Source organism: Balaenoptera borealis (assembly GCF_965194805.1).
Source record: "Balaenoptera borealis genome assembly, chromosome: 13".
Lineage (NCBI taxonomy): Eukaryota > Metazoa > Chordata > Mammalia > Artiodactyla > Balaenopteridae > Balaenoptera > Balaenoptera borealis.
Window position 1 is genome coordinate 36593684 of NC_138870.1, and position 27604 is coordinate 36621287.

Consider the following 27604-nt stretch of genomic DNA (forward strand, 5'->3'; position numbering starts at 1 on the left):
ACAAACCATTCATGCCACAGAATCCAAGCAAAGTCCAGGAATCAAAAACACCAGGTGTCTCTAAAGAGGTAAATGTGTGAGGGGTAGGCCTGAAAAAATGGAGAAGTGACTGAATACTATTTATGAAGATCAGTCAGACTCCTACCTTCTCGTTGAGAGCAACACTGTCCAATAAAAACATAACGTGAACCACATGTAATTTTACATTGTCTCGTAGTGACATTAAGAAGTAAAAAGATAGAAGAATCCAAAATATCCAAATATCCAAATAGGATCATTTCCACCTGATAGCAATATAAACATTATTGATGATGTATTTTACATTCTTTTTTTCATACTAAGTCTATAGAATTCATTGTGCATTTCACACTTCTACCACATTTCAATGGGCTAGCCACATGTGGCTAGTGGCTACCATATTGGACAGCAAAGCTCTAGAGAGGGTGAACTTGAGGGCACAGACACAGCAGCTGAGGGAAGTTAGGGAGTTGTACTAAAAAGGGAAGTTGTACTAAAAATAGGGGTATTCAGTAAAAGTCCCATACTGAATGATGAGACCCAAGCCCACTGGGCTCTCCCTCCATTTCCCTCTGGCTCCAAGCCAATTTTTATGGTTTCTCCCGTCCCCTAACTGACCATCAGAAGATGGGAGAATTCCTCTCTTGGAAAACTCTTCAGCCCAAGAAAAAAGGTCAAATGACAATGACTTCTGGGGCTTCTCCCCCAGTGACACAAGAAAGGGCTACTTAGAGATCCAATTATTCTATAATGAGGGTTGACTTATCTAACCCACACAGGACTTTCAGTTAGCATTTTAGTCTTTAAATATGAACAAACAGCAAAGGATGAGCAGACACTTTAGGAAAGTCACTCACACAAAAGAGACCAAAAGAAGCAGAAGCAAAATAGAACTAAGATGAAATAGATATGTCAGGGAGCAGAAGAAACTTACAAGACTAAGATTAATACTCTCAAGGACATGGGGGTTGCATCCATGAAACAAAAGCAAGCTGTTGAGAAGAAACATTAAGAAAACAATGTACATTTGGAGAGGAAATTAGGAGATAAGAGATCAAGTCCAGGAGGTTGGATATCCAGACAATACAAATTTTACAAAGATAGAAGAGAAAATTTAGCGTGAAGAAATTATCAAAGAAATCATGAACAAAACTTCTCAAGTCAAAGAATCTATGTCCCAATTGGAATGCATCCTAATTACCTAGGAAAATAGACGAATAAAAAAGCCGCACCAATGCACATGGTCCTGATATTCCACACCACCAGAATTAAGGTGGGGAGAAACAAAACTTCCACACCAGGAAGTGTCATATCCAAGCACGGGAAATCGGAAAATGAGCCAGAAAACAAGATTTTCAACATTCTAAAGGAAAGTAATCTAGTTTAGAATTTTATATGAGCCAAGCTATCAATCCAATGCACGAATAGAATAATGCTATTTTCAGAGAGACAACAATTTCAAAAACCTGCCTCTCTTTCTCAGGAAAGTACTGACAGATATGTTCCCCGCAATGGAGGAAATAAAAAGAGGAATTCATAGGATTTAGAACGCAGGGAATCAAATACATAAAAAAGGGTAAGTGCATGATGACAGCCATGTAACAGGCCTGAAAAGCAACACAGCCAAGTTACAGCAGGAGAGAAGAGGGCCACAGGAGCAACAGATGAGGAAAAATAAAGGAAAATTGAAACTGATACATTGAATAATGTGCTTCAAAATATTAAGACAAAATTTATAGCACTCACAAAAAGTTGGGGGACTGATCATTTTCAGTACACAGGGAAACAAGTAAACAAAACTGAAGAAACTTCACTTTAAAGAAACCCCAAAGTTACACACACACATCAAAGGAACTATAATCATAGTATACGTTGTGGCAATTGAATTAATAGTGCCTTTCCTCCTGCACACAAGAGAGCTCTCCTGGTTCAGACTTCCAAACTATCTCAAAATGCCTCGTCCCACCTTTCATTTGGATCTTGTTATTTTTTATTTGCTGTGTTCCCCACATTGTAGAATGTTCTTTCACTCAACTGTTACTTAGATTTCTTCTAGCTCCCCATATCCACTGCCACAGACCAGCTTACCCAGTTATGCTGGAATGCTTGTCCCAGCTCCCCAAACCGAAATTCTCTTCTATAAAGCATAACCTGGGTCTTTCGTCAAAATGAATTCCTCCATCTTCTGTGTTACCAAAGCTTTGTTCCTACTTCTAGCGCTGTCCCAGTCAGCCTGGCATCATTTACTTCAGTCTCCCTCCCCGGAGACACTGCTCAAACAGGAATGCCTGTTTCCACGCTATCATCTGGGCACCCCTGTCCCGACACCACAGGACCAAGTCTGTGCCTTTTTCTGAACGGGATACCACAATTTCTTTGGCACCTTGAGGTCAGTTTGTTAAAATGTCCCACGTGTTCCCATCATCTGTGATCACTGCCTCTGGCCACCTACCTTCTCTCAGCTCTTTTCCATACTGCTCTGATCTGCCTCTCTTCTGACTCACTGCTCCCCTAATTGCCAAAACTTGTCTCTAGTCCCCATCGGAACTACCTTTCCATTCTACACAAACTTCCCTATATCTTCCCGTTTCACCTCCTCAAACTGCCCCCTCCATCTTTCCTGGGGTCTTCTCTGTGCATACCTGTAGCATTGCATTTACCATTTAAAACTAAGATGACCTACGCATGCCTCTGTTTCATCCATATGACTTTAAAGCTTTAATGCAAAATCAGGGTCCTAATAATCCAAAACAAAGTAGCCCCTCAATAAACATTTACTGATTTGCACAAATGTAGCATCACACAACTAGGTATTCGTAATTACAGATTGCCCAAAGACACAACCAGTCTCTTCATTTGCTTTCTCTACTACAAATTTCGTTGTTTTTCCATCTCCCTCTGTATTCCTTTCAGTTATCCATCCATCAGTACAAACACATTTCCTTGTGGTCAGGGAAGGGAAATAAGAGAATGAGAGAATGTTGACACCCCAACACTAAAAGAGGGAGATGGGTGGCTGGGAAAGTGTGTTGAGGGGAAAGGACAAGAGGGCGGGTATTTCACTGGGAAACAGAGTCCCAGTTAGAGAACCCTTCTGTGATGGCGAGAAAGAGAACGAGGATGAGATAGGGAAGAAGCAGTGATGGAGAACGTTGAAAAGGGTAGAGATAAGGGAGGCTGTTAAGTATAAGAACCAAAGAATAAGTGGGGAGAAAAGCAGGGAGAGAAAAAAGACAGAAAACCTCTGTATGTCTGTGTGGTGTACATGCGTGGATTCCACAGGCAGCCAGACTCAAGAGTACCCCAAATCATACCAGCATGCAGAACTGAACTTTTGTCTCTTTCATTTAATACCAGTGTACCTTGACACATTTTTGTACAGTCTTGCCATGGTCCATATGGGTCCCATGTGAACAGATCGCTCTTCTCTTCCATGGGGATATTGAAGGAATAACGTACATCAGGGTTGTACAAATTACCCACACATAAAACCTCAATAAAAATACAAAGGAGCACACCATTAATTCATAAAAGATATATTCTTAAAAGATCATTTTTGTGTTTAATAATAAATGCAAAGCACTTAAGCATCATACTTTACTAACATGATTAAAACTGTCTTATTAACAACTACTGAGAATTTACCTGCAAAACAAGTTCTTCTTCCAGCCGATCAGTACTATTAATTCTTTCAATCGAGTTGTTTGAACCACTGTATTCAAAAATAGCTCCTTGTACGTTGATTTCCTTTTTGGACATACTTACAACAAAATTCCCATTCAAAAGAAAATTCCCTTGAGTGTCCGATAATGCTGTAAAAGGATAGTGCTCATGAAATAGCAAAACCAGTCAATGGTACAGAAACATTTTTAACTTTTACAATTCACATGCTTTTTTTGAAATTAGAGAATATAAACGTAAATTAAGATGGAGGAAACAAACTTTATTTTACTGTAAAGTGGTATCTAAGCCATAAGCAGGGAAACTTCAGCACATCAGCCAAAGGCATGAAAATAAATTCACCCTATAATTTTTCTTTCTGAGAAGATCATCTTCCACAAGGCGTGCAGCTCTGGGAGAGACACACAAGAAGCGGGAAAAACAGAAAGAAGTCATGCACGGGCCTGCAGACAGATCAGCTAAATCAATCCTGGTCATCCATGGTGAGGAAAGAAAGGGCAGCCAGACTGCATTCCGTTAATGCTTATCTTGGAAAAAATGTACAAAGCTTCAACACTCTAGGGTCAATGTTCTAAAAGGCCATGCCTCTCCACTCTTCTCTCTGTAAACATCTGGATCTTCTTCATGGCAAAGCACTCATCACTGCTCACGCATACGTGAGTGACTGCTTTTCAGAATCCTCCTATCTCCCTCTCTGTTCTTACCCCTTCTTATTCTCTCTTTTTCCCCAGTGACAGGTATTAATATCAGCCTATCAAATATGTATCTGTATGTCTATCTATATACTAATATTTACATATGTATATAATAGAGTATGTAACAGAATGTATTCACGATTTGTTACTTTTTAAATGCAAAAAATACATGGTGTCCACAGTGGTGTGGTAGTAAAAAGACCACAGAATTTGGTATTACAACAACTGGTTTAAATTCAAGTTGTTCCAATTAATTACTATGTGATCTTGGATAAACTACTTGCTTCCTAATTGAATAACAGGAATAATAAAACTTCTTACCTCACAGGCTTTTAATCGGAATCAAATTTGGAAAGTGTTTGTAAAAGTGTATAAACTATAAAAAAGCACTGTGCTTTTTTTTTAACTTTCAAGAGGATATATGATATTTTAAATTTTGCACTAATAAAAACTCCATATTAATAAAATATATTTTTTGTTGCTTTACTTCTCAGTGGAATAACTGTTTTGGAAAACATTTGTTTGGTCTTCCAGGGAACCCCACCCAAAGCATACAAATTACCTATGATTAAACTTACTAAATACTACACACCTCAAAGCAACCATGAAGGGATTACTGCCAAAGACATTTGGTGTTTCTGTGTCTGTATGGACTATTGTGATTGTCTTTATACATTACACTGAATTCAATGAAGAACCAATAAAGTTCCATATTTATCCTATAAAATGAAAATCTGGACATTATCAGAAGTGGATAGGCCTATTTAAGGGACTACCAGTTACATTAAAATTAAGGGAAATAAATAAAACTTTACTGAGAAAAATTGTATACATTTCATTATTTTTAGTTACCAAAGCAAATTTCATAAATATAAATATTTTACAAGTCCTTTCTAATGACTTCACATGTTTACTTTGCTCACTCCAATTTAGATTTTGATATTTCCATTAGTAGTTCTTTTACAAAGTATAGTGATACTTTATTGGTGAACATTTCCAATTTTTAAACTTGGGCAGAACCAAATATCTATATTTGGATCCTAAGAGTGACGTATTAAGTTATCTACAATACGGTAGCATATACCTATGTATATGCAAAAGAAAAAGAATTGCAACTAAATGTAAAAAGTTAAAACATTTACATTTGATTTTCTTTGGGAAATTTTTTGCATTTTTTATAGAGGTGAAATTGACATAACATAGAATTAACCATTTTAAACTGCAGAATTTGATAGTACTTAGTACATTCACAATGTTGTATAACCACCACCTCTACTTAGTACTAAAACTTTTTCATCATCCCAAAAGGAAAACCTGCATCCATTCAGCAGTCGTTCTCTTTACAATTGACTCTATAATGCCAAATATAATTCTTGAGATAAATTGTTCATCATATATTCAGATTCCAAGTTAGAAGCGTTGATTACTTGAGCCAATATTTCACATTTCATTAATGTGAAGCAGGTACTTTCTCATTATCAGCTTTGCATCACCAGTTTGGTGAATTATGAATTAGTCAATATTAAGGTATTTATCAGACACAAAGAAAAGGTTTGTAAAGCATTCTTTTCATCTCTGGGCCTAAGTGAAATTCTTTGACCCTAAAAGCTAATTTCCAAAAATAAACAACAACTGAAATTTATACTCTAGAATTAGCTAAAGGACAATACACTATGACTATGCTCATTAACATCTAAAAATATGAAACCATAGTTCTCTTTCTGCCTTTCTGTAACATAAGAGCTTTGTAAAAGTTGTATTTAAAGACTTTTGCTACATGGTAAAGACATTTAAGAAAATTCTTTAAAACATTTAACCCCGAAGAGGTCTATAATTAATTTTAGATAAAGATAGAAGAGGATTTTATTCTAAATACACACACAACTTTAACTGAATATAACCTCTGGTTTTCTAAAACACCCTCATGGGAAAAAAAGTTTAATTTACTTTCCAGAATTTAGCTCAGGATTTTTAAAATAGGATATGGTGTGTAGCTCAAAAAGAAATCACGCATAGGGAGTCAGATGACTTAAGCTCAGTGTGAACTGAAATTGCATGTTTCTTCAAGGGGCTCTTCTTGCCTTCCAAGAATTTACAACACCCACAGACCTCCGTGAAATTGCACACGAACCACATACTGGCTGCTGTTTAACTAAAAATGTTTACCCAGGTAATTGTCATCTTCTGGTTTTCCAGAATAGCTGTGCTGAAGAATATCAATGTTTGTTGCTCCTGGGGGAATCTTTACAACGACATTATAACCTGCAATAGAAGTTTACACATGTTAACTTTCACAAAAAGCAGAACGGCCAGGAGGCTAGTACTGCTGAAAGAAAAATCTGAATAGCATAGCAGACTTAATTTCATTTTATCTTTGAAAGATGATATCATGCTTATTCTTTTTGAATCAATGCCTTATATAAATTACTAAGGATTAAGAAAAAGTGGTTGTTGTCTAGAAATACACAGCCTGGGATTCTTAAAGTGCATTTCTTAATTTCTCTTACTTCTAAAATTCTGAATATAGAATAAGAATGAAACTAGTATTTTAGCTCCTGAACTATTTAGTACACATATTCATTTTAAAATTTGACCAATACTTTTATATCTTATACTTCCTAATGGGGAAAAAAATTCTAAATGCTATTCACAAGTCCAGGAGATATAAAAATAGTTGGTCATTGCTATATGTGTACACAGACTCAGTGAACAGCAAAATAATGAAAGTTGAAGAGAAACATTTTTCTTAAGCTTTTAGGTTCTAGTGTAAGCAAGAATCCCTATAGCTAACCCCCAAATTTTACATTATTTTGTAAAGTCTACTAACAAATTATCAAGAGAAAAGTAAAAAGCTTACTCAAGAGAAATGAAAATATTTCTGTTTTATGAGACCAAATTCAACAACACTGGCACTTCTCAAAAGATGAGGAAACACTACATCAAATATACATTAAACAAGAAGCAACGTTTCCTGCACTAAAACCACTCATGTCAGTTTTCCAAATACTCTCAGGTTTTAAGTCAACAATTAATTTTGCTCTAGTGATATTATTCTAAGTTTTTCCTTTCCCTTTTTAGGATTTTCCTCTTTTATTTAATACATAAACAAAAGGAGATAGAATTTTTCGTATGTACTGACTTGATAAATATAGAATGAACTTAAGAAAAGGAAGTTTTAAAAGAGCTTACGTTTGAAACCATGATATGAGATTACCTTGCATGTTTTTAGAGCAGCCTTATTTATTTATATCTCTTTAAGATATCACATTTAAAGTAACGAATGGTCTGATGATTCTGTATACACCATATGCATATTGGGTGTAGGTTATAAGCCTACAAAAATAATTTTGACTCATGATTTTTTCACTATAAAATACCCCTACCAGCTCCACTATTTATGTCTTTGCTATTTTTTCAAGAAAGCATTCCTAGGCATTGCAAATGTGACAAAATGAAGGCTACCACCAGGGGGCAGTAATGTGACAAACGCTATTCAGACCCTACACCTGAGTTTAAGATCTTTTTCCGTTTGCAAACTGATTAATTCATAGTACAATTTTGTCAAGGTTAAATATATGATCCTAATTTGGCGCATGTGGTTTTACAAAGAAAAAAAAAGTTTTTCAGTGAATACAGACCAGACTTTGATAAATGTGTGCCATTGGTTATAAAAGGGGATCAAATATTTACGGCTCCCGTGAAATAATGAATCATAATAACTAGAAAAATAATGTCAAATTATCTAGTAACTCAGATTCATAAGCACGACCAGAGTATGAAATGTACTATGCTTCTCATATAGATAAAAATATAAATTGTGTTTTAAACTATACTGCTTTAATTGAAGCAATTCTTACTTAAACTACTTTCAAAAATAGGTGAATGCAATTTAAAGCTGAACAATAAAGCTGTAATAAAAAATACATTTTTACTTTGCAAGAAAAGTTTAAAAAGGCTGCTTTTTATTACCATAAAAAGAAAAAATGTTTTCTCAGAAAGTTTAACGGAAAATGTCTGACATATTGTATTCTCATAATAATTCTGAAGAAAAATGAAACCATGGCCAAACATCAATTATATCTGTAATCCAGATACTTCCCGAAAAATCAAATGTAACACTAATTCCAAATTAGCATTGAAGTTAATGGTTTCATCCTTCACCTTCAATCCGTTTCAATATATCATCAATATGAAACACAATAGATAGGCCAGGTCATGCACGAAAAAATGTGGTTCAAATGATTAAAAATAATTGAAATCGAATTTCCTGGAAAAAATATAAATAAATACAATACAAATTACAGGAAGAGCAGTAAAAACATTGCTTTAACTGGGGGACTATTCACACACCATTGTCAAACTGCACCACATTTACTCTAATAAATGCACCTAACAAATTTTTAAGGATCAGATTTGTCTTAAAGCAGGTAAATTCATTAATTCAATGATACATCTGGTATAAGATTTAATTAATCATTATGAACTAAGGTACAGAATAGACAAAACAATAACAAGCCATTACTATTATTCCTTCATTATATACTCCACTATTATACCCAAAGAGAAAATTAGAAAGAACTACACAGCTCACCATAATGGGCACTGTTGAAGGCGCCTGCCATTGTCCTGCATGAGGAGTTATCCCCACCACACACTCCACATCTGTCTCTCCTGGCCTTGGAGTTTAATACGTGATCACAGCCAGCTTGCTTCAAAATACAATAATTACAATGAACATCATAAAAAGGACTAATGAAAAGCATGGTGCTTTAAAAACAAAGTTCTTTTCAAAAATATTCTTTCAGTTAATAGGAGATTCAATACAACAGGGTTTTTTCAGAATACTGATCTTGTTTGTACACCAGTATTTTCACACATCTGTTCACATGGTTGAAAAAGCAGTGTTTTTTAAAGGGTCATCCACATACTTCCTGCATCAAAATCACATGGCGTGGGATTTAAAAAGACAGATTTCCAGATTTTCTGAATTAAAATCCTTGGAGGTAAAAACCTAGGGATCCACATTGTAACAAACACCGACAGTGATTCAGACATCCGTCATTTGAAAATCACTCTTTAAATACACGTAATTCAAAAGGGACAAAAAGTAACCCATTACAATAACTCCAAAAAGATGTCTTTCATGATTCACTTTTTTCAGTCATGACCTTAGAACTCCGGGAATTAAATGAGCACGTTTGAAAGAAACAATTTACTTCTTTAAAATTAATACCTAGCATAATAAACAGTGATTATGAAAAAGAATGAATAAATAAATAAAGGTGAAAGTATACATGGTTTGTTCTAGGGCTTTGAAAGAACAAGTGAAGCCCTTCTCCACACAGATGGTGTCTTCTGCACACATTGCAGTAACGTTTAGTTCTTTGGAATATTCCTTTAAATTTAGTGATTAGGAAAGTAAGAAAAATTCATAAGCCTCATGACTTTTTATTCACAAGGCAAATATTTCCAAAATGAGAATTTCATCCAGATATTTTCTGAAAGTAACATGCATCTTTATGTTCAGATACTTGTCATATTTTTTCATGGTATCTGACTTCCTGCTGTTAATTTAGATAAAACAAGTTTTTCAGGCCACCAAGTACCCTTTTTCTAGTATTTAGTCTATTCCCAAAGTGTAATTTAAGTTTCTCTGAACATCTCATTAGCCGTTTAGGTGCAAGGCCTTTCTCACCTAGGTAACTGGTAATAGATGTTTGGTTATAGGGAGAAGAAATTGGTCCTATTAAGTTCCACTTAATGAAAGGAATGAGTTCACAAGATGACATTTGTATTCTTTAAACAGCATTCACTATCCTAGTTCTCAAACTCACCATCCATTTTTAAGATCACCATCTGCAATTTGCATGCTTTAATTCAGGGGCTCATCTGCTCTCACCTAGAATCCTGCTAAATGGCCTACCTAACTCCAATTTCCTAACAACCCAGTATATTCTGATGATTCTGACATGCAAATAGAATCACATCTCTTGCTTAACTCTAAATCCTTGGATTTCCAAGGACTTCAGGAAAAAATTTCATATAACAACCATCAGCTGGTAGCTACCTCCAACCCTGGCCCCTTACTTCTTCACCTTTCTAAACCTACTTACCCTGATAATTAGCTCCAGACTCACACCCTCCAAGAGCATTCCCCAAATCCTTTACCCACTTCCCCACAGAACAAGACACTCCTCCTACATCGTCCCCATGCCACCTTGCAGATGAGCCCATAGCACTGCATTCTAATTGTGTGTGTGCCTATCTCCCCCACAAATCTGTGTCCACGTTGGCGGTAGGTGCTCTGTTCCATTCTTTCATCTTGGTGACTAGAACGGTATGTGACATCTAGCAGGTATTCGGTAAAAGTTTGCTGAATGTGCGTAAGAAGTAAGAGAATGGAGAGAGGGAGGGAGGATATCACTGCTTCTAACACTGAGGGGAAAAATGTCACCACAGAAGGGTTACGCTCGAAGTAGCAAAAGGACTTTACAACCCTTGGGTCCTAATACGTTCTATCTTTTTAGGAAGCTGACCTCATCTTTCATCTTGATTTTAAGTGCCATAGGCAAAACAAAATCAGCAAACTCATCTTACTGCTTCGTGAGTCACTCCTAATGACGGAGAATGGCCTAGTAACAGCCTCCTAACCATGTTCCTATAGACAGCCCGGTAGCACCCAAGGATGCTGCACTGAATTCGCAAGAATGTATCTGAAGTCATAGAAGTAATATTTGGTTAAACTTACAGAAGGAAAATAGTACTCTGAAAGTCATTTTAAATGTAGTAAGTTTACTTACCCGACACAGACCTTGAACACAAATGTCATTTGTTTCAGTTCCACAAGGAGTACCGTCGGCAACCCTGTCCTTCAACTGGTAGAAGTTAGTGGTTCCAGCCACCCGACAATACAGTTTACAACGATCTTTCATGGCAACTGTAAGAAAAAGTCAAATTCTGGGTGTACGATAACACAGCTATGTGTTCCTATGTCTCAAAATTTTTTACATTAAAAAAAATATTCTAATTACTTACTCCCACTATACTTTGGAAGCCACCTCACATTAGGGGACAGACCATGGATGTTGAAATGTTTACCATCAAAATCAGAGCACTGCTTCTCACGAAAGTCCTGCTTGCCTTTTGGACATGAATCAGTGTTACATGATCGAAATTTCATCCTGCGGCCCACACAGTACTTTCCTCCGTTTCTTGGCCTAGTCAAATTCATTACATTGTAAAGCACATCAGTACAAGATTATTTCTGCCATTTACTTCTAAAACTCTTCCATTCCTTTCCAGGATCTGGAAAACCACTGATGTCCCACTAACACTTTTCATTTTTAACAGAAGTATGTAACATGGTTGTGAAGCAATTCTGTGGCTAATGAACTGTAGAAAATACATTTTAACATGGACACTGTGGCCTGGAGGGCAGAAATGATGTCTTATTCACGACTAGATTAACTAACAAGGACCTAACTAATGATGGGGATTTGTTTTAAAACCTCAAAAAAGGGTTTCTTCATTTTGGAGGTGGGGGGACACATAGAGTGAGCCAAAGACGATCAGAAAGGAAGATGATAACATGTTAAATTTTAAAAGAAGTATATATGCCTCTTTGTTGTGTATATCCTACTTATCACTCAGTTCAAAGAGTTTCATGGTATCAATCTATAGCCATCTATCTCTATGTCAACTTATGCTGGAACGTAAAAACTCTTTTGTCAGTGTTTTTCTTTTAATATGAAGACTTTCAGCATAATTTAGCTTTTCAAAAATTCAAATAAACTAAGTCAGATTTTATTCAAAGTATGTCACATTTCTGCATTAAAAAGTCTTTATATATATAACATACAACAACAAAACATTATTTTAAAATTTTTATGGAATCCCTAAATTCTTTTAAATAGTTTGGTGAGCAGCACCTATGCTTCAGTACTTATTCAAACTAAAGACACTGAAGCATCTATAACATGAAAAGAAGAGAAAGAAAATATGACATGACATTATACCAAACAGTAAAAATATGGTAACAAAACTACATATTTTATCCAGGAAAGCCAAAACATAGTTGAAAGGGGCCAGGATCTTTCAATAGAAGCACAGTAAAAGTAAAAATGCCATTATATTACCATCATTATTGACAACTATTTCTCAAATTTACACCAAATCAGAAAAGAAAGAAAATGGCTTGGTCTTGATTCAAATTCTCAAGACTTTTAATTTACTTTTTTGTTTAAGGTCTGAATCTACCAAGATATAAAGTAACATGGCTTAAAGTACTCCAGAAGTTTTCTGAATCTCAGAAACTTACAGACTGACCTCCAGTTTTAGAAGTGAATGAAATTGATGTTTACTTTCTGGTGCCTTGAGATAATCTTAATTTACAGTGACATAAAAAAGACATACTCGGGCCGATTACAGAGCCTGGTTGTGCTTTTGATTCCACCTCCACATGTTCTTGAACAAGAACTGTAAGGTCCCCACGGTCCCCAATCGCCATCTACAGGACGTGTGTCCATTTCTTTGTTTACACATAGCCCATGGTGGCAATGCTATAAAAATAAAACAAAAAAATGATTCATGCATTATCTAATTAGGACATCGCAATAATAATAACAATATCACAAAGATCAGTAGAAAAAAAGGTACACAATTTTAAGCAAAATGTTATCAATTCAGAAATGAGATTACATGTGACACCACTTTGTGAATATTTCCTGAGTAACTACTGAGCAACTGTAAAATGATCGACAGAAGGCAAAAAAAGAATAGGAAATTTACCTTGCCTATGAGATCTAGAGTCTCATTGGAGAGGGAAGACCTACACATATGGGGAAAACTTAAATAGTATAATGAAAAATATTTTTGAAAAAGAAGCAAACAAATATTTGTTAATATGGTATTTGTCCACGCTTCTATTTTTTATGCAAAGATATCTATCGCTCTCCCATGCCTTAAGCTAACTTTCTGCTCTATCTCATTCAAAGTCTCAAAGATCACTCCATCCCTTGCTTTCATCAAGAAAGTGGAAATGTACAAAAGAACCTGCCCAAAATCTCCCACCATCCCTTCTACCCACCCTTTGTGCCCTCCATTGGAACAAATCATTCAATATGAGAAAGCCATTATAAAAGTGAACAAAAACAAACTCTCAGAATAGAATATACTACGTGCATGTAAATTTTGTGGGCATCTTCCAGAAACATTTAAAGATTCCTTGTATGTTCCTTATTTATTTATGTATTTCTAAGACATCAAAGCATGAAAAAGAATGTTATACTATTCACCATGTAGTAAAATTAACTCATCATCAGATGGGTTCAGCATGTCTTCATGCAAATAGATTTACTACCAAAAGCATTTAACAGACATCTCACATGTAAGATAGTCCCAAGATAAAGGAACTAGAGGAGAGTGTTAAGGCCAAATTATAGGATATTTGTTTAAATTTTCCTTTAATAACAGGTCCATTTAATACTGAAAATGGCTAATGCATAGGGGCTCACTATTTTTAATTGATTTTTTTAAAAAGGGAATTTATACCTATCATGAACCACGTTTTATCCCAAATGCCACCTCTACCTTTAATCTACATGGGCTTTATAGTAGGTTTCAGTATCTCATCATATTTACCTGAATTCCAGCAAACCCATGCCCTCCATACCATATCACCGGGGGAATATTTAAGTGGCTAATAAGCAAATGAAAAGATGCTCAAAATTGATAATAATCAGGATAAGGCAAGTTAAAATCACAATGAAATTCTATTTTGCACCCATCTAGAATGCCTAAAATTTTGTTAAGGCTAACACTATCAAAAATGGGCAAGGAATGCAAAGCGACTCAAACTTTCATATTTACATTGCTTGGTAAGTCTAAAATGGTTCACATATTTTGGAAAATTGTTTGGTACTTTCTTATGAAGTTAAACACACTCCTACCCTATGACCCAGAAATTCTACTCTAGGTATTTACTCAAGAGAAATGCAAACATATGTTCACAAGAAGACTTATACAAGGATGCTTACAGCAGCTTTATTCATAAAAGCTAAAAACTGGTAATGACCCAAATATCCATCAACAGGAAAATGGCAAACAAATTATGGTGCAGCTGAATTACACTGCAACATAAAGGAATGAAGTACTGATGCACACAACAATTTGAATGAAACTCCAAAACATTATGTTGAAAAAAAGCAGCTTGACCCACTCGCTCCTTGCCAAGACAGAGTATACTGTATAGTTTCATTTACTTAAAATCAAGAACACACAGGAGATGGGGCAAAGATGGTAGACCCTGGGCTCACCTCCTTCCATGGGCACACAAAAATTGCAACTATTTACAGAGCAACTATCAATGAGAATGACCTGAAGACTAGCAGAAAAGATCTATAACTACAGATATAAAGAAGGAACCACAACGAGATGGGTAGGAGAGAACATAGTACAGTTAAGACCCACACCCCTGGGTAGGCAACCCACAATCAAGAGGATAATTACAATTGCAGAGGTTCTCCCCAAGGACCCAGAAGTCCAAAACCCACATCAGGCTCCCCAGACTGGGAGTCCTGCACTGGGCAGACGAGCCCCACAATGTCTGGCTTTGAAGGCCAGTAAGGCTTACTTGCAGGAGAGCCAGAGGGCTGTAGGAAACAGAGACGCCACTCTTAAAAGGCACACAAAAAATCTCATATGCTCCAAGACCCAGGGAAGAAGCAGGAATTTGAAAGAAGCCTGGGTCAGACCCACTTGCTGACCTTGGAGAGCCTCCCAGAGAGGGAGAAAGCAACTGGGACTCACCCTGGAAACACAGACTCTGGCAGGAGACATTTTAGGGAGCTCATCCTACCACAAGGACACTGGTACTGGCAAGCACCATTTTTAATCCTCCTGCTAGATTATTAGCATCAGGACCTGGCCCCACTCACCAGGCTGCTGGCACCAGTCCTGGAACGCCCAGTCCCTAGATACCCAGAGACTTGCAGCCAGCCACCAGACAGAGCTCCACCCACCAGGGGGTGGGAATCAGCCCTGGAACCCCCTGGGCCCTGGCCCCACCACCGGCTGGCCTACATGGACTCTGGGACGAACAGGGCCCTGCAGCCATGGACCTGGACCAGATTCAGCACACCAGTGGACCAGCACTAACCCTGAGACGTCCTGGGCCTTAGCCCACCTACCAGCAAACTGACCAGCTCTAGGACCCCCAGGCCCCACAGTTAGAGACCCCAGAACCCAGCTCCACCCACCATGGGCCACCACTAGCCCTGGGACCAGATTCACCCACTAAGGGGCAGGTACCAGTGCCTGGACTCCCTGGACCCCATGGACACCATCCCTGGGAAGCACCATGGCCCCACAGCTGTCCTGGGATCCAGGCCCACCCACCAGTGAGCTAGCACCAGGAACAAGTCTCTCCTAACCATGCAGCCAGCCGCACCAGGACCCAGCCATACCCACAAGTGGCCAGCAGCCTCCACACAAGGCAGAACCTGGTAACCAACAAGACCAAGAAGACTGAAATCATATCAAGCATCTTTTCTGACCACAATCCTATGAGACCTGAAATCAACTACAAGAAAAATATTGTAAAATACACAAACATGTGGAGGCTAAACAACATGCTACTAAACAACCAATGGGTCACTGAAGAAATAAAAAGTACCTAGAGACAAATGAAAATAAAAACACAACAATCCAAAATCTATGGAATGTAGCAAATGCAGTTCTAAGGGGAATGTTTGTAGCGACACAAGCCTACCTCAGGAAACAAGGAAAATCTCAAGTAAACAACTTAACCTTATACCTAAAGGAACTAGGGTAAAAAGAACAAACAAAACTCAATGTTAATAGAAGGAAAGAAATCATAAAGGCCAGAGAAGAAATTAATAAAATAGTTACAAAAAAATAATAGAAAAGATGAATGAAACTAAGAGCTGGTTCTTTGAAAAGATAAACAAAATTGATTTATTCAGACCCATCAAGAAAAAAAAGAGAAAGGGCTAAAATCAATAAAATCAGAAATGAAAAAGGAGAAGTTACAACTGACACCACAGAAACACAAGGGATCCTAAGAAATTACTATAAATGATTATATGCCAATAAAATGGACAACCTAGAAGAAATGGACAAATTCCTAGAAATATACAATCTCTCAAGACTAAATCCCAGGATGAAAAATAAAATATAAAAACACCAGTTCATGAAGTTCACTAGTAATGAAATTGAATCAGTAATTTAAAAAACTCCCAACTAATGAAAGTCCAGGGCCAGAGGGCTTCACAAATGAATTCTACCAAACATTTAGAGAAGAGTTAACACTTATTCTTCTCACACTATTCCAAAAATTTACAGAGGAAGGAATGCTTCCGAATTCATTCTACAAGGCCAGCATCACACTGATACCAAAACCAGACAAAGATATCACAAAAAAAGAATTACAGACCAGTATCACTGATGAACATAGATGCAAAAATCTTCAACAAAATATTAGCAAACTGAATTCAACAATACATTAAAAGGATCATACACCATGATCAAGTGGGATTTATCCCAAGGATTCAATCGTTCAATATCTGCAAATCAATCAATGTAATATACCACATTTCATTATCTTGGTGAACCCTATCACTTGACATCATGTTGGCAGATTTAGATAAGTTCATGACTGATGCTAGAATGGCAAAGATGTAGTATGGTAGGCAGTTTATCTCGCAGTACAATGTATTTTAAACATTAACACCAATAAAGATCTGAAGAAGCCACTTAAAACTTTCAATTATACTTATCTGAATTTTTAGGATAAAACGTATACAATGGTAACATCCTTGAATTTGGGGGATTTGCTGTAATATCTATGGCTAGACTCATTTTTAATAACAAGACTATAATATACTTAGATAACTAAATATCCATGTTATTATGTAACTATAATATCCATCTGCTAGATCTTGAAAAAAAGGGTAAAATTAACATTTTAATTCACTTGACAACATACTACATCAAACAAATATGGCAAAAACATTAATTCAACTTGCAGAACAAAAGTTGACAGCGAAAAGGAAGAATGCTGAAACGCAGAGCAATCGCATCCTTGGATAATCTCTTGATACAAGACTCACCCTTCGAGAAAACCTACCATCCCAGGACCACAGTTTGTTCCATCTGCCAGTGGCATGTGTTGAGTGCGACAGCCCTTGTGAACTCCTTCTGCACTCGTGCACCAGAGACGCCTGCATTGTTTCTGCAGAGTAAGAAAAGGCAGGCAAGCAAGAGTGAAAATAACATTGTAACCACGGAATCAATTCAGTATCATGCATTGGTTTATAAGCTGATCTTAGGTACTTCCTGGTTTCATGGTCAGAGCGGGAAATAATCAGTAAACAAATCTTTGCTAAGTCAGTCCTAGTCATCGATTTTCCTCTAAACACATAAAATGGCAACATTTCATGTTTTAAAACTTTTGGATTATCATCAAACACTGAACAATGGAAGAGATGTCTTGAAGTAGAAGTATTCAAAATTATGTGAGACATTTTTCTCTCTTTGCAAGACATTTTTCTAAAGGACTTTTTGTTGTTAAATGTTATTCACAAGGAGTTTCCAAAAGTCCCTTTTGATCCAACAGTGGAATGTATGAATAATGTGCACAGAAATATTGTATAATGTATACTGGTTTCCTATTTTGTGAATATAATGCATACTTTCAACTTTTGAACAAAGAGTTCTGAAGTTTTCACAAGATAGGAAAATTCACAGAGGCTCACAGGAGCTATACCCAAGATAATCTCTTTCTGTTTCTGAATTTAAATTCAAAGTTCATTCAGTACCTAAGTCAGGCAGGAAAGAAATGTATCTTTTATAACAAAAAATTAAGGTAAATCTTCCCCCCTCCAAAGTAGATGTTTAAAAGCTTATAAAATTTGTGATTATAAATTTAAGATTTTAGGAATAATATTCACTGTACGGAACATGCTTTGTATGTCCCTGTGCTCACTGTTAAGTAACTTTCATTCATTCATTTATTCATACATTCCTTCATTCATTCACACATTCATTTATTCATTCATTCAACATGCAGTAAGCATTTATTTTCTGGTGCCTATTATGTGGCAGACCCTGAACTGCACCCTGGGGATATTTAAATGAATAAATAAGGCTGGATTCCTGGTCCAATGATCCTCACTATCGAGTAGTATAGTAAGCAATTTAGCAAAGTTTTATACAGTAATGAAGAAAATGGAATGAGTATTCTGCTTGGAAAAGTAAGGCATGGATTCACCAAAGTAGTGACATTTATTCAAACTAAATCTTAAATTTAATTTACCCTCAAAATAAGGTAAAATCTTGGTTATAGATTCAGTAAAAATGTTAACTCAGCTATTTCGGTGGAAATTTAAAGCATCTAACCTGTGAAAAATCCTCAAAATAAATTATAGAGTAATGGTTTAATGAAAACTAAACAAGACTCAAATTTCATTCCTTTGGATTCAAATCTGTATAAATTAAAATGTAGTCTCTGAGATTCCTGGGGCCTTTAATACAATTCATTATCAAAACACTTATATTTTCTTCTCCCACCCGCAAAACAACATCATTTGAAAATAACTATTTGAATGCTTTTAATTTTCAGTAACCTCTCTGTGACTCTGTTTTCTGACTGGGGATACTTTTTTAAACCTCTTCCTGACAAATACTAAATTTTTCTAATACTTAAAAATTTTTAAGATATATTCAGCACACTGCCTGTCCAAGAGAATAAATGTACATTTCGAAATGTAGTCAAACTACAACTTTATGGTAGTTTTCAAACAAAAGGACATAATTTTTCTTACCAAATAGGGACACACTTGTGATCCAGGACCAAACATAAGTTCACATTGCTTGTTTACATCATACACTGATCCAGGAAGTTGTGAAGACAGATCGTATATTCTTCCATTTGGTTTGTCAAGGAGGCATTCCCCATGACCAGTACTGTAACAATGACAGAAAACAAAGTATTGTGAATACATATGGATGCATTTCAGTATAAGATGCTTTATCACATTTTCTATAGCTCTGCACTTTCAAAGAGACTATCAGTATTTTTTCATAATTTAAAAACCAACTCACATGAAAGTCAGTGTGAAAACCTCAGTTTATAAAGGACATTTTATGTGTTTGTTCTCATTTGATCCCCACAACTGCCTTAAAGGTAAACATTTTTTAAAAAGAATAACAAATAAACAAAAATTCATCACAATATCATGTTTGAAACATACATTCCTATTTTGATCAGACTACACTTTTGGTCTGCTTTGCTATCCAATAGCAATGCCCTATATCTAATGTCCAAATTGTCAAAATGTAAAAAGTAAAGTTTTCAGATCATCTGAGAAAGAACATTGATAGCTCTAAGTGACAACAAAACAAAGGAATATCCAAAAGTGTTATGTGGTCTCCATCTCAAAGAGGTTTTTTTAGGAAAAGAATGTAAAGCAGAGTCAATAATGTCAGCTTTGGGAGTTTGCATTTGGGTCTCATCATTTCCCATAATGCATGGTGTGAACAAGTTATTTAGTCTCCCTGAGCCTAAGTCTCCTCATCTGTAAATTGAGAGTGGTAGTGTCTACCTTGCAAATTGCTATTAAAGTATATGATATAACATCTTTAAGGAGTTAGAAAAGTGGTAGATAGTGGTGAAAATGTGTATTTGCTATTCCTAGTTTGTCACACGATAGATAGTCTGCAGAAAACTTTGTGAAAATGTTCAGCCATTCTAATTGGGTTAAAAGCAGCAATTTATTCAATTGAAATAATTAGAAGAAATATCTTGGGGGGGATTTTTTACGGCTAGAGGGCATATTAAATTTTGTCCCAAAAATGAACATGTAATTTTTAAAATACCCATTGGCTAGAATCATATTACCCCCTTCCAAAAATAAGCACACCCACTGGTATTTTTAATCAATACCTCAGTCAGCAATTGAACAAAGCTATATGCTATCATGTATAGATCAGCAACTGTGTATTGTGTTTTCAAATCAAGTTCCCATACAAGGATAAATAATCACTGCTGATTATAATTAAGGGGTATATTTATACACATATATTCCAAAACATGGTTTCATTTATTCCTGTAGTTCTCGTAAAGATAGGTAACTAAAACCGCACGAATTGGTGATTAGAATATGTAGTAGAAAAAAATCAAACAGTATTGTGTTTATAAGAGCTTGGCCTTGCCTTTTGAACAAGTTTCAGTAAGTAGGACAGAAACACCATTTGGATAAGAAGTTGGGAAGCAGAGAAACCTGGTAGGAGTTGAAGAGGCAAGGCAAGAACAATCTGGATCTGCCTCCTGTCTTCAGAGCTGGGAAGAGCCTCCAAAGAACAGGTAAACCTAGAGATTCCATATCCCTTCAGAGAACTATATGTAATATTCATAGTTTGAATTTAGCTATTCTCTGCCCTTCAAGGGCACCTTAAACTTGAGCTAAACTCCTCTTAAACTATTACCTAGTAGCGTCTGAAAAAAGTCAAACACACACAAGGAAGCTTTGATTCCCATTGACTCCCCCTAAAAGAAGTTTTTCCCATAACAGAGAGCCCAAATAATAAAAAAAAAATGATAGCTAGATCTGAACTGCCCCCCCACACACCAAAAATATTAGTTAAGAATGAAATAATAAAATTCTTTTCTTGTTTTTAAACATCCATTTGTACAGTGAAAGTAAGCTTAAACAATCAAAAACTCAACAGAGATTGAACCACTCTAAAAGAACATACAAGTTTCAAATTTCATAATCTAATAAATGTTCAATTATTTAACTAAAGTAACACAAAATCACTTACTCTAGGAATTCAGTGATATATTTCTGACTACATTTTGACCAGGTCCAAGGACTTGTGTGGTAATTTAAAGTTGGAGCCATTACATGATATTGATGTTTAATTCCAGTTTCCTTACATTTAAAACTATCATCGTGTGGAACATTAAATCTAAAAATAAAAATAAACACTTAAAAAAGAACACTAAAATATGTATACAACATTAGAAACAGATCTCTTATATTTAAAGTATAATCTAAAATGCAGATAAATCTGATTACATCAGGATTTGTACTCTTGACCTCTCCATAAAGTATTGTAATGCTAGGGTTACCTTCATGTTTAGAAGCACATGATGTCTGAGAAACAGTAGATTATAACTTTGATCAGTAGCACAGTCTGTTGATTTGGTATTTGAATTTAAACAATCAAAATATTTGGATTCTGGCTCACTTCATCACAATATGTACTTAGCATTAACATAAAAACAACTGTAGTTTCCAACACACATACCCTAGGAGATGTGTGTGGAAAGATTAGGTGAAGGCTCTACCACACTAAATTCCAGACCATTGACTATCGCTACAGTATCAAAAAAAAAAAAAAAAAAAAAAAAAAAAACCACAAAAAACACTTCTTTAATTTTGTATCACTCTATATTTTCCATCTATTTCATATGAAACAGCCTAAGTGCTCGTTCTGGTTTATAATCAATAAGTGATGATTTGATTGAACTGGAATAATAAAAATATTCCTAAAGGGCAACCAAATCTTCACAACAAGAGCAATGATATTAAATGATTAGCTGGTCAGCAACAAATCCTACACATTCTTTTGAGGACCCCAGTAAAAACTCACATTTAGAAGAAACCACTTGATTCAGATCCTTGCCTGTCGAAATTTGTACTTAAATCAGTATTTTAATTAAACTACTTACCTATATTCTAAAGACACGTAAAGAGTTTCTCAGGAAGAAAATAAATGTCTAAGATGGTACCCTCTGCAAGAACACTCTTCTCCTAGTTAGCACCAGTAGTAACCAGAAATCAGTGCTTTCCAGATGTTGCAATGCATGAGGTACCTCAGGCAGGTTCCTGATCTGCCCCCACTTCAACAAACAATATAAAAATCTGAGTGTGCATCTTGTGGATGGTCATGAGATATAACCATGCTAAAGGGAACTGAAGAGGCACTAGTTTAATAAAAATGATCTCCACTTGAAATTATTCCAGCTGAATACTCTAATGACGTTAAGCCATGACCAGGAAAAGAAAATGTAGTCAAGAGAGGCAACTCTAGCCTCAATTCCTTATTAGCAGATAACCAAGAAATCAAAGGAGTACTGGGGGTACATTTGGGGTCATTTTTCCGGGGATGAGTTTCAGAGGGGTTTCTGATTTTCTCTGGGAGCTCCAAGGGTATCATGGGAAATCACGGCCTCCACATTCTTAGAGCATAAAACCCCAGTAGAATTTTTAATAATGCAGGAACAGATAGGAGAATCTCAAATTTAAAAAAACAAAAAAACAAAAGATTATGGAACTGGGAGGAAATTTTTTTTTTAATCTTTTAGTAATTAAGAAATTCCCACAGGCCACATCTTCTGCTGGGGCTCTGAGCTATAAAAGCAAGAAATGAATTGGTACTACAAATATTTTGGGGAGTTCCCCAGAACCAGGGGCCCCTGCAGGCCCTCCCATAAGATGGTAGAGCACAGTACCTGGTCATGTATAGGATAACAAGGGATAGAGGCCAGAAGTGCTTGTCATGTAATCCAATACAGTAAATGAAATAAAAGAATTCCCAAGCTCTAGTTCTTTGCTTAGTCTGTTGATCTGTGCAGCCTGTCTGACCTAACATAGATCACAAAAGAGCCAGAGTTAGAATTTCAGGGGTGAAAATTAAACTACTAATACTTTATAAAGATATAAAGGTGCTAATTACTCAATTGAAGATGGAATTTTAGACATTTGTGCAATGGTATATAGAAGGCACGTTACTGAGGTGACAGAAGGTACTTACACATGCCCAAGCTCGTGGGCTATGGTAAAGGCAGCACTGAGTCCATTTTCTTCACTAATAGAGCAGCTCCGTAAAGGATCACACAGGGTACCTAATTCTGCTAAACCTGAAAAATTTCACGTTTGTATTTCAACAAAATGGGAAATACCAGAATCATAAAGAAAGCACTAAAGCATTTATCATTGGTATTACTACTTAGAAATGAATGCAGTTGACTGTTAATATTGCATGAACGTTTTGTAGGGTGAAGAAAAAAGAACAGAATGATTTGTCTGTAGTTGAAATCTTTTTAGCAAATTCTTGGATTCTTTTACTAAAGAAAATAATCCAAAATATGGGATAGGCAAACAATTTTTTAAAAAACAGAAAAATGAAAAGAACATTTATTACAGGAAGAATGAAGTTTTAGGCCACATTAGTGTACGTAATAGGAAAGGTAATAAATGTTTAAATTGGTAATAGCAATAATAAAGAAAATAGCACAGAAAAATATAAATTATAAATTTTCTTTTATTTTTTAAAGTTTTGAAGCAGCATACAATTATTCAATTACCATATGATAATTAAATGAGTAAAAATATGTTAAAAGCTTAGAATAGTGCCTGAATTTAATATGTGTTAAATAAAACATGATAATGATATAATCACTGGAAGCACTTGATTTTGTAACCACTTCAGCAATGGGAAATGTATCACATGTCAAGATCTAGTCACTCATTTAAATAACAACGTGCAACTCTGCAACTCGAATTGCTGCTGAAAGAAGAAGACAGCATGAACTGGTTGGACACCAAAGACAGCAATAGTTACAGTTGATATAGTCTTTTAGTCTAGAAAAAGAAATTCAAAATAAATGTTCATTATAATAATCCTACTCCACCATCAACCAAGTTAGCATTTCATTTTACTTTTTAACATAATACAATGGTTTTTGCTATTGCTAGCCTTCAATATTTGCCTGCAAATTTATCTGCTCTCCTACAATGATTCCTTTCATTAAAAAAAGGTTATCATATATAAATAATCAGTTTCTTTTTTTTTTTTTAATTTAATTTTATTTATTTATTTATTTATTTATGGCTGTGTTGGGTCTTCGTTTCTGTGCGAGGGCTTTCTCCAGTTGTGGCAAGTGGGGGCCACTCTTCATCGCGGTGTGTGGGCCTCTCACTATCGCGGCCTCTCCTGTTGCGGAGCACAGGCTCCAGACGTGCAGGCTCAGTAATTGTGGCTCACGGGCCTAGTTGCTCCGCGGCATGTGGGATCTTCCCAAACCAGGGCTCGAACCCGTGTGCCCTGCATCGGCAGGCAGACTCTCAACCACTGTGCCACCAGGGAAGCCCAATCAGTTTCTTACTGTAAAGTTTTGCATTTAGAAATTTCTTAATATAAAATAAATATTTATATTACCTACTGTGTTTTAGCTCCCTCTTCCTATGTATTCTTTTAGTCATAAATGTTTAGTCATAAATGTCCGAATAAACTGAACACATTTCTTTCATGAATATGCTGGTGTTCCCTTGCCTTCATTAGTATTTTCAATTTGCCTAGTGGCTCAATTCCAGTGTATTCATTTTCAGGGCTGTGTATTTGGAACACAATATTGACTCCATTACCACGTAAACTTTATGTTACATGCTTAAAGATAGATATATTCTAAAGTGAACATTTTAGTCACATGACATATCTGTAAAAATATGCATTGCATATGATTAGAGACCATGATCAAATATCTCCATAGGCAAGACCAACAAAAATCAAAGTGAATGTATAGCCTTATGGTACCAAGCAGCCGGCTGAGGGTTTGTGCCTAGATTCACTCATGTTGATTAAGGGTTCTCTAAAACTGGGCAGAGATAGAATAAAGTAGCAGAGGCCCAAATATGACACAGATTCCCCATGTTTGGAAGTGCAAGAAGCTACACAGAGTCACCAATCCGTCATGTTAAAGAATAAAAACCATTTTTTAACATACTTTATAAAACATGCTCAGAGACTAAGGCAACAGTACTTGCAAAAGGATATACAAGCAAGAAACCTAGTAATTATTACCAACATCTTGTATTTGGCATTAAGAGCTATCCTTAGGGTGTGTTCAATGGAGGAGTTAAGAATAAAGGAGCAGCAGCTACTCAGGGGAGGAATTTTGGGGCAATGGGAGAAGTATAAGGAAGCAAATCCAACTCCAAGAAAACACTAAATCCTCTCCTATGTCGTGTTCTGCAAGTTCCCAAATAGAGGCACTTTTTGGACTCAGAACCCATTGTCTAAAATCCTGGCCGAATCCCTAGGTGGAGAAAGACCCTGTAAAACATCCATGTGGCTGACAGGGACTTGGTGCTCCAGCCTGGGGTCAGGGCTGAGCCTCTGATGTGCAAGAGCCGAGTTCAGGACACTGGACCACCAGAGACCACCTGGCCCCATGTAATATCAATCAGTGAGAGCTCTCCCAGATATCTCCATCTCAACGCTAAGACCCAGCTCCACCCAACAGCCAGCAAGCTCCAGTGATGGAGGCCCCATGCCAATCAATTAGCAAGACAGGAACACAACCCCACCCATTAGCAAAGAGGCTGCCTAAAATCATACTAAGTTCACAGACACCCCCAAACACACCACCAGACGTGGACCTGCCCACCAGAAAGAAAACATCCAGCCCCACCCACCAGAACACAGGCACCAGTCCTCTCCACCAAGCCTACACAAGCCACTGAACCAACCCCACCCACTGGGGGCAGATACCAAAAACAACAGGAACTACGAACCTGTAGCCTGCGAAAAGGAGACCCCAAACACAGTAAGTTAAACAAAATGAGAAGACAGAGAAATATGCAGCAGATGAAGGAGCAAGGTAAAAACCCACTAGACCAAACAAATGAAGAGGAAATAAGCAGTCTACCTGAAAAAGAATTCAGGATAATGATAGTAAGGATGATCCAAAATCTTGGAAATAGAATGGAGAAAATACAAGAAACATTTAAAAAGGACCTAGAAGAACTAAAGAGCAAACAAACAATGATGAACAACACAATAAATGAAATTAAAAATTCTCTAGAAGGAATCACTAGCAGAATAACTGAGGCAGAAGAACGGATAAGTGACCTGGAAGATAAAACAGTGGAAATAACTACCACAGAGAAGAATAAAGAAAAAAGAATGAAAAGAATTGAGGACAGTCTCAGAGACCTCTGGGACAATATTAAATGCACCAACATTCGAATTATAGGGGTCCCGGAAGAAGAAGAGAAAAAGAAAGGGTCTGAGGAAATATTTGAAGAGATTATAGTTGAAAACTTCCCTAACATGGGAAAGAAAATAGTCAATCAAGTCCTGGAAGCACAGAGAGTCCCATAAAGGATAAATCCAAGGAGAAACATGCCAAGACACATATTAATCAAACTATCAAAAATTAAATAGAAAGAAAAAATATTAAAAGCAGCAAGGGAAAAGCAACTAATAACATACAAGGGAATCCCCATAAGGTTAAGAGCTGATCTTTCAGCAGAAACTCTGCAAACCAGAAGGGAGTGGCAGGACATATCTAAAGTGATGAAAGGGAAAAAACTAAAACCAAGATTACTCTACCCAGCAAGGTTCTTATTCAGATTCGATGGAGAAATTAAAACCTTTAGAGACAAGCAAAAGTTAAGAGAATTCAGCACCCCCAAACCAGCTTTATACCAAATGCTATAGGAACTTCTCTAGGCAGGAAACGCAAGAGAAGGAAAACACCTACAAAAACAAACCCAAAACAATTAAGAAAATGGTAATAGGAACGTATATATTAATAATTACCTTAAATGTAAATGGATTAAATGCTCCAACCAAAGACATAGACTGGCTGAATAGATACAAAAACAAGACCCATATATATGCTGCCTACAACAGACCCACTTCAGACCTAGGGACTCATATAGACTGAAAGTGAGGGGATGGAAAAATATATTCCATGCAAATTGAAATCAAAAGAAAGCGTGAGTAGCAATTCTCATATCAGACAAAGTCAACTTTAAAGTAAAGACTATAATAAGAGACAAAGAAGGACACTACATAATGATCAAGGGATCAATCCAAGAGAAGATATAACAATTGTAAATATTTATGCACTCAACATAGGAGCACCTCAATACATAAGGCAAATGCTAACAGCCATAAAAGAGGAAATCGACAGTAACACAATAATAGTAGGGGACTTTAACACCCCATTTTCACCAAGGACAGATCATCCAAAAGGAAAATAAATAAGGAAACACAAGCTTTAAATGACACATTAAACAAGATGGGCTTAATTGATATTAATAGGACATTCCATCCAAAAACAACAGAATACACTTTCTACTCAAGTGCTTATGGAACATTCTCCAGGATAGATCATA

At 36.3% G+C, this 27604-nt stretch overlaps 1 protein-coding gene across 5 annotated transcripts in view; it reads right to left on the reverse strand.

The window, feature by feature from the left end:
• Positions 1 to 27604, reverse strand: part of ADAMTS20 (ADAM metallopeptidase with thrombospondin type 1 motif 20) — a 232748-nt gene that overhangs the window by 87926 nt on the left and 117218 nt on the right. The window contains exons 1-12 of one of the 5 annotated variants that reach the window (XM_082349313.1): positions 23232 to 24530; positions 22930 to 23062; positions 21234 to 21380; positions 19235 to 19376; positions 17539 to 17643; positions 12807 to 12952; positions 11430 to 11611; positions 11195 to 11331; positions 8986 to 9103; positions 6561 to 6656; positions 3664 to 3830; positions 3381 to 3510 (exon numbers count right to left, since the gene is read on the reverse strand). In XM_082349313.1, coding sequence (XP_082205439.1) covers positions 3381 to 3510; positions 3664 to 3830; positions 6561 to 6656; positions 8986 to 9103; positions 11195 to 11331; positions 11430 to 11611; positions 12807 to 12952; positions 17539 to 17643; positions 19235 to 19376; positions 21234 to 21380; positions 22930 to 23062; positions 23232 to 23235 — 1507 coding nt within the window. In that variant the 5' untranslated portion in view covers positions 23236 to 24530. The other 4 variants (XM_082349310.1, XM_082349311.1, XM_082349312.1 and 1 more) reach the window with 4 other exon arrangements.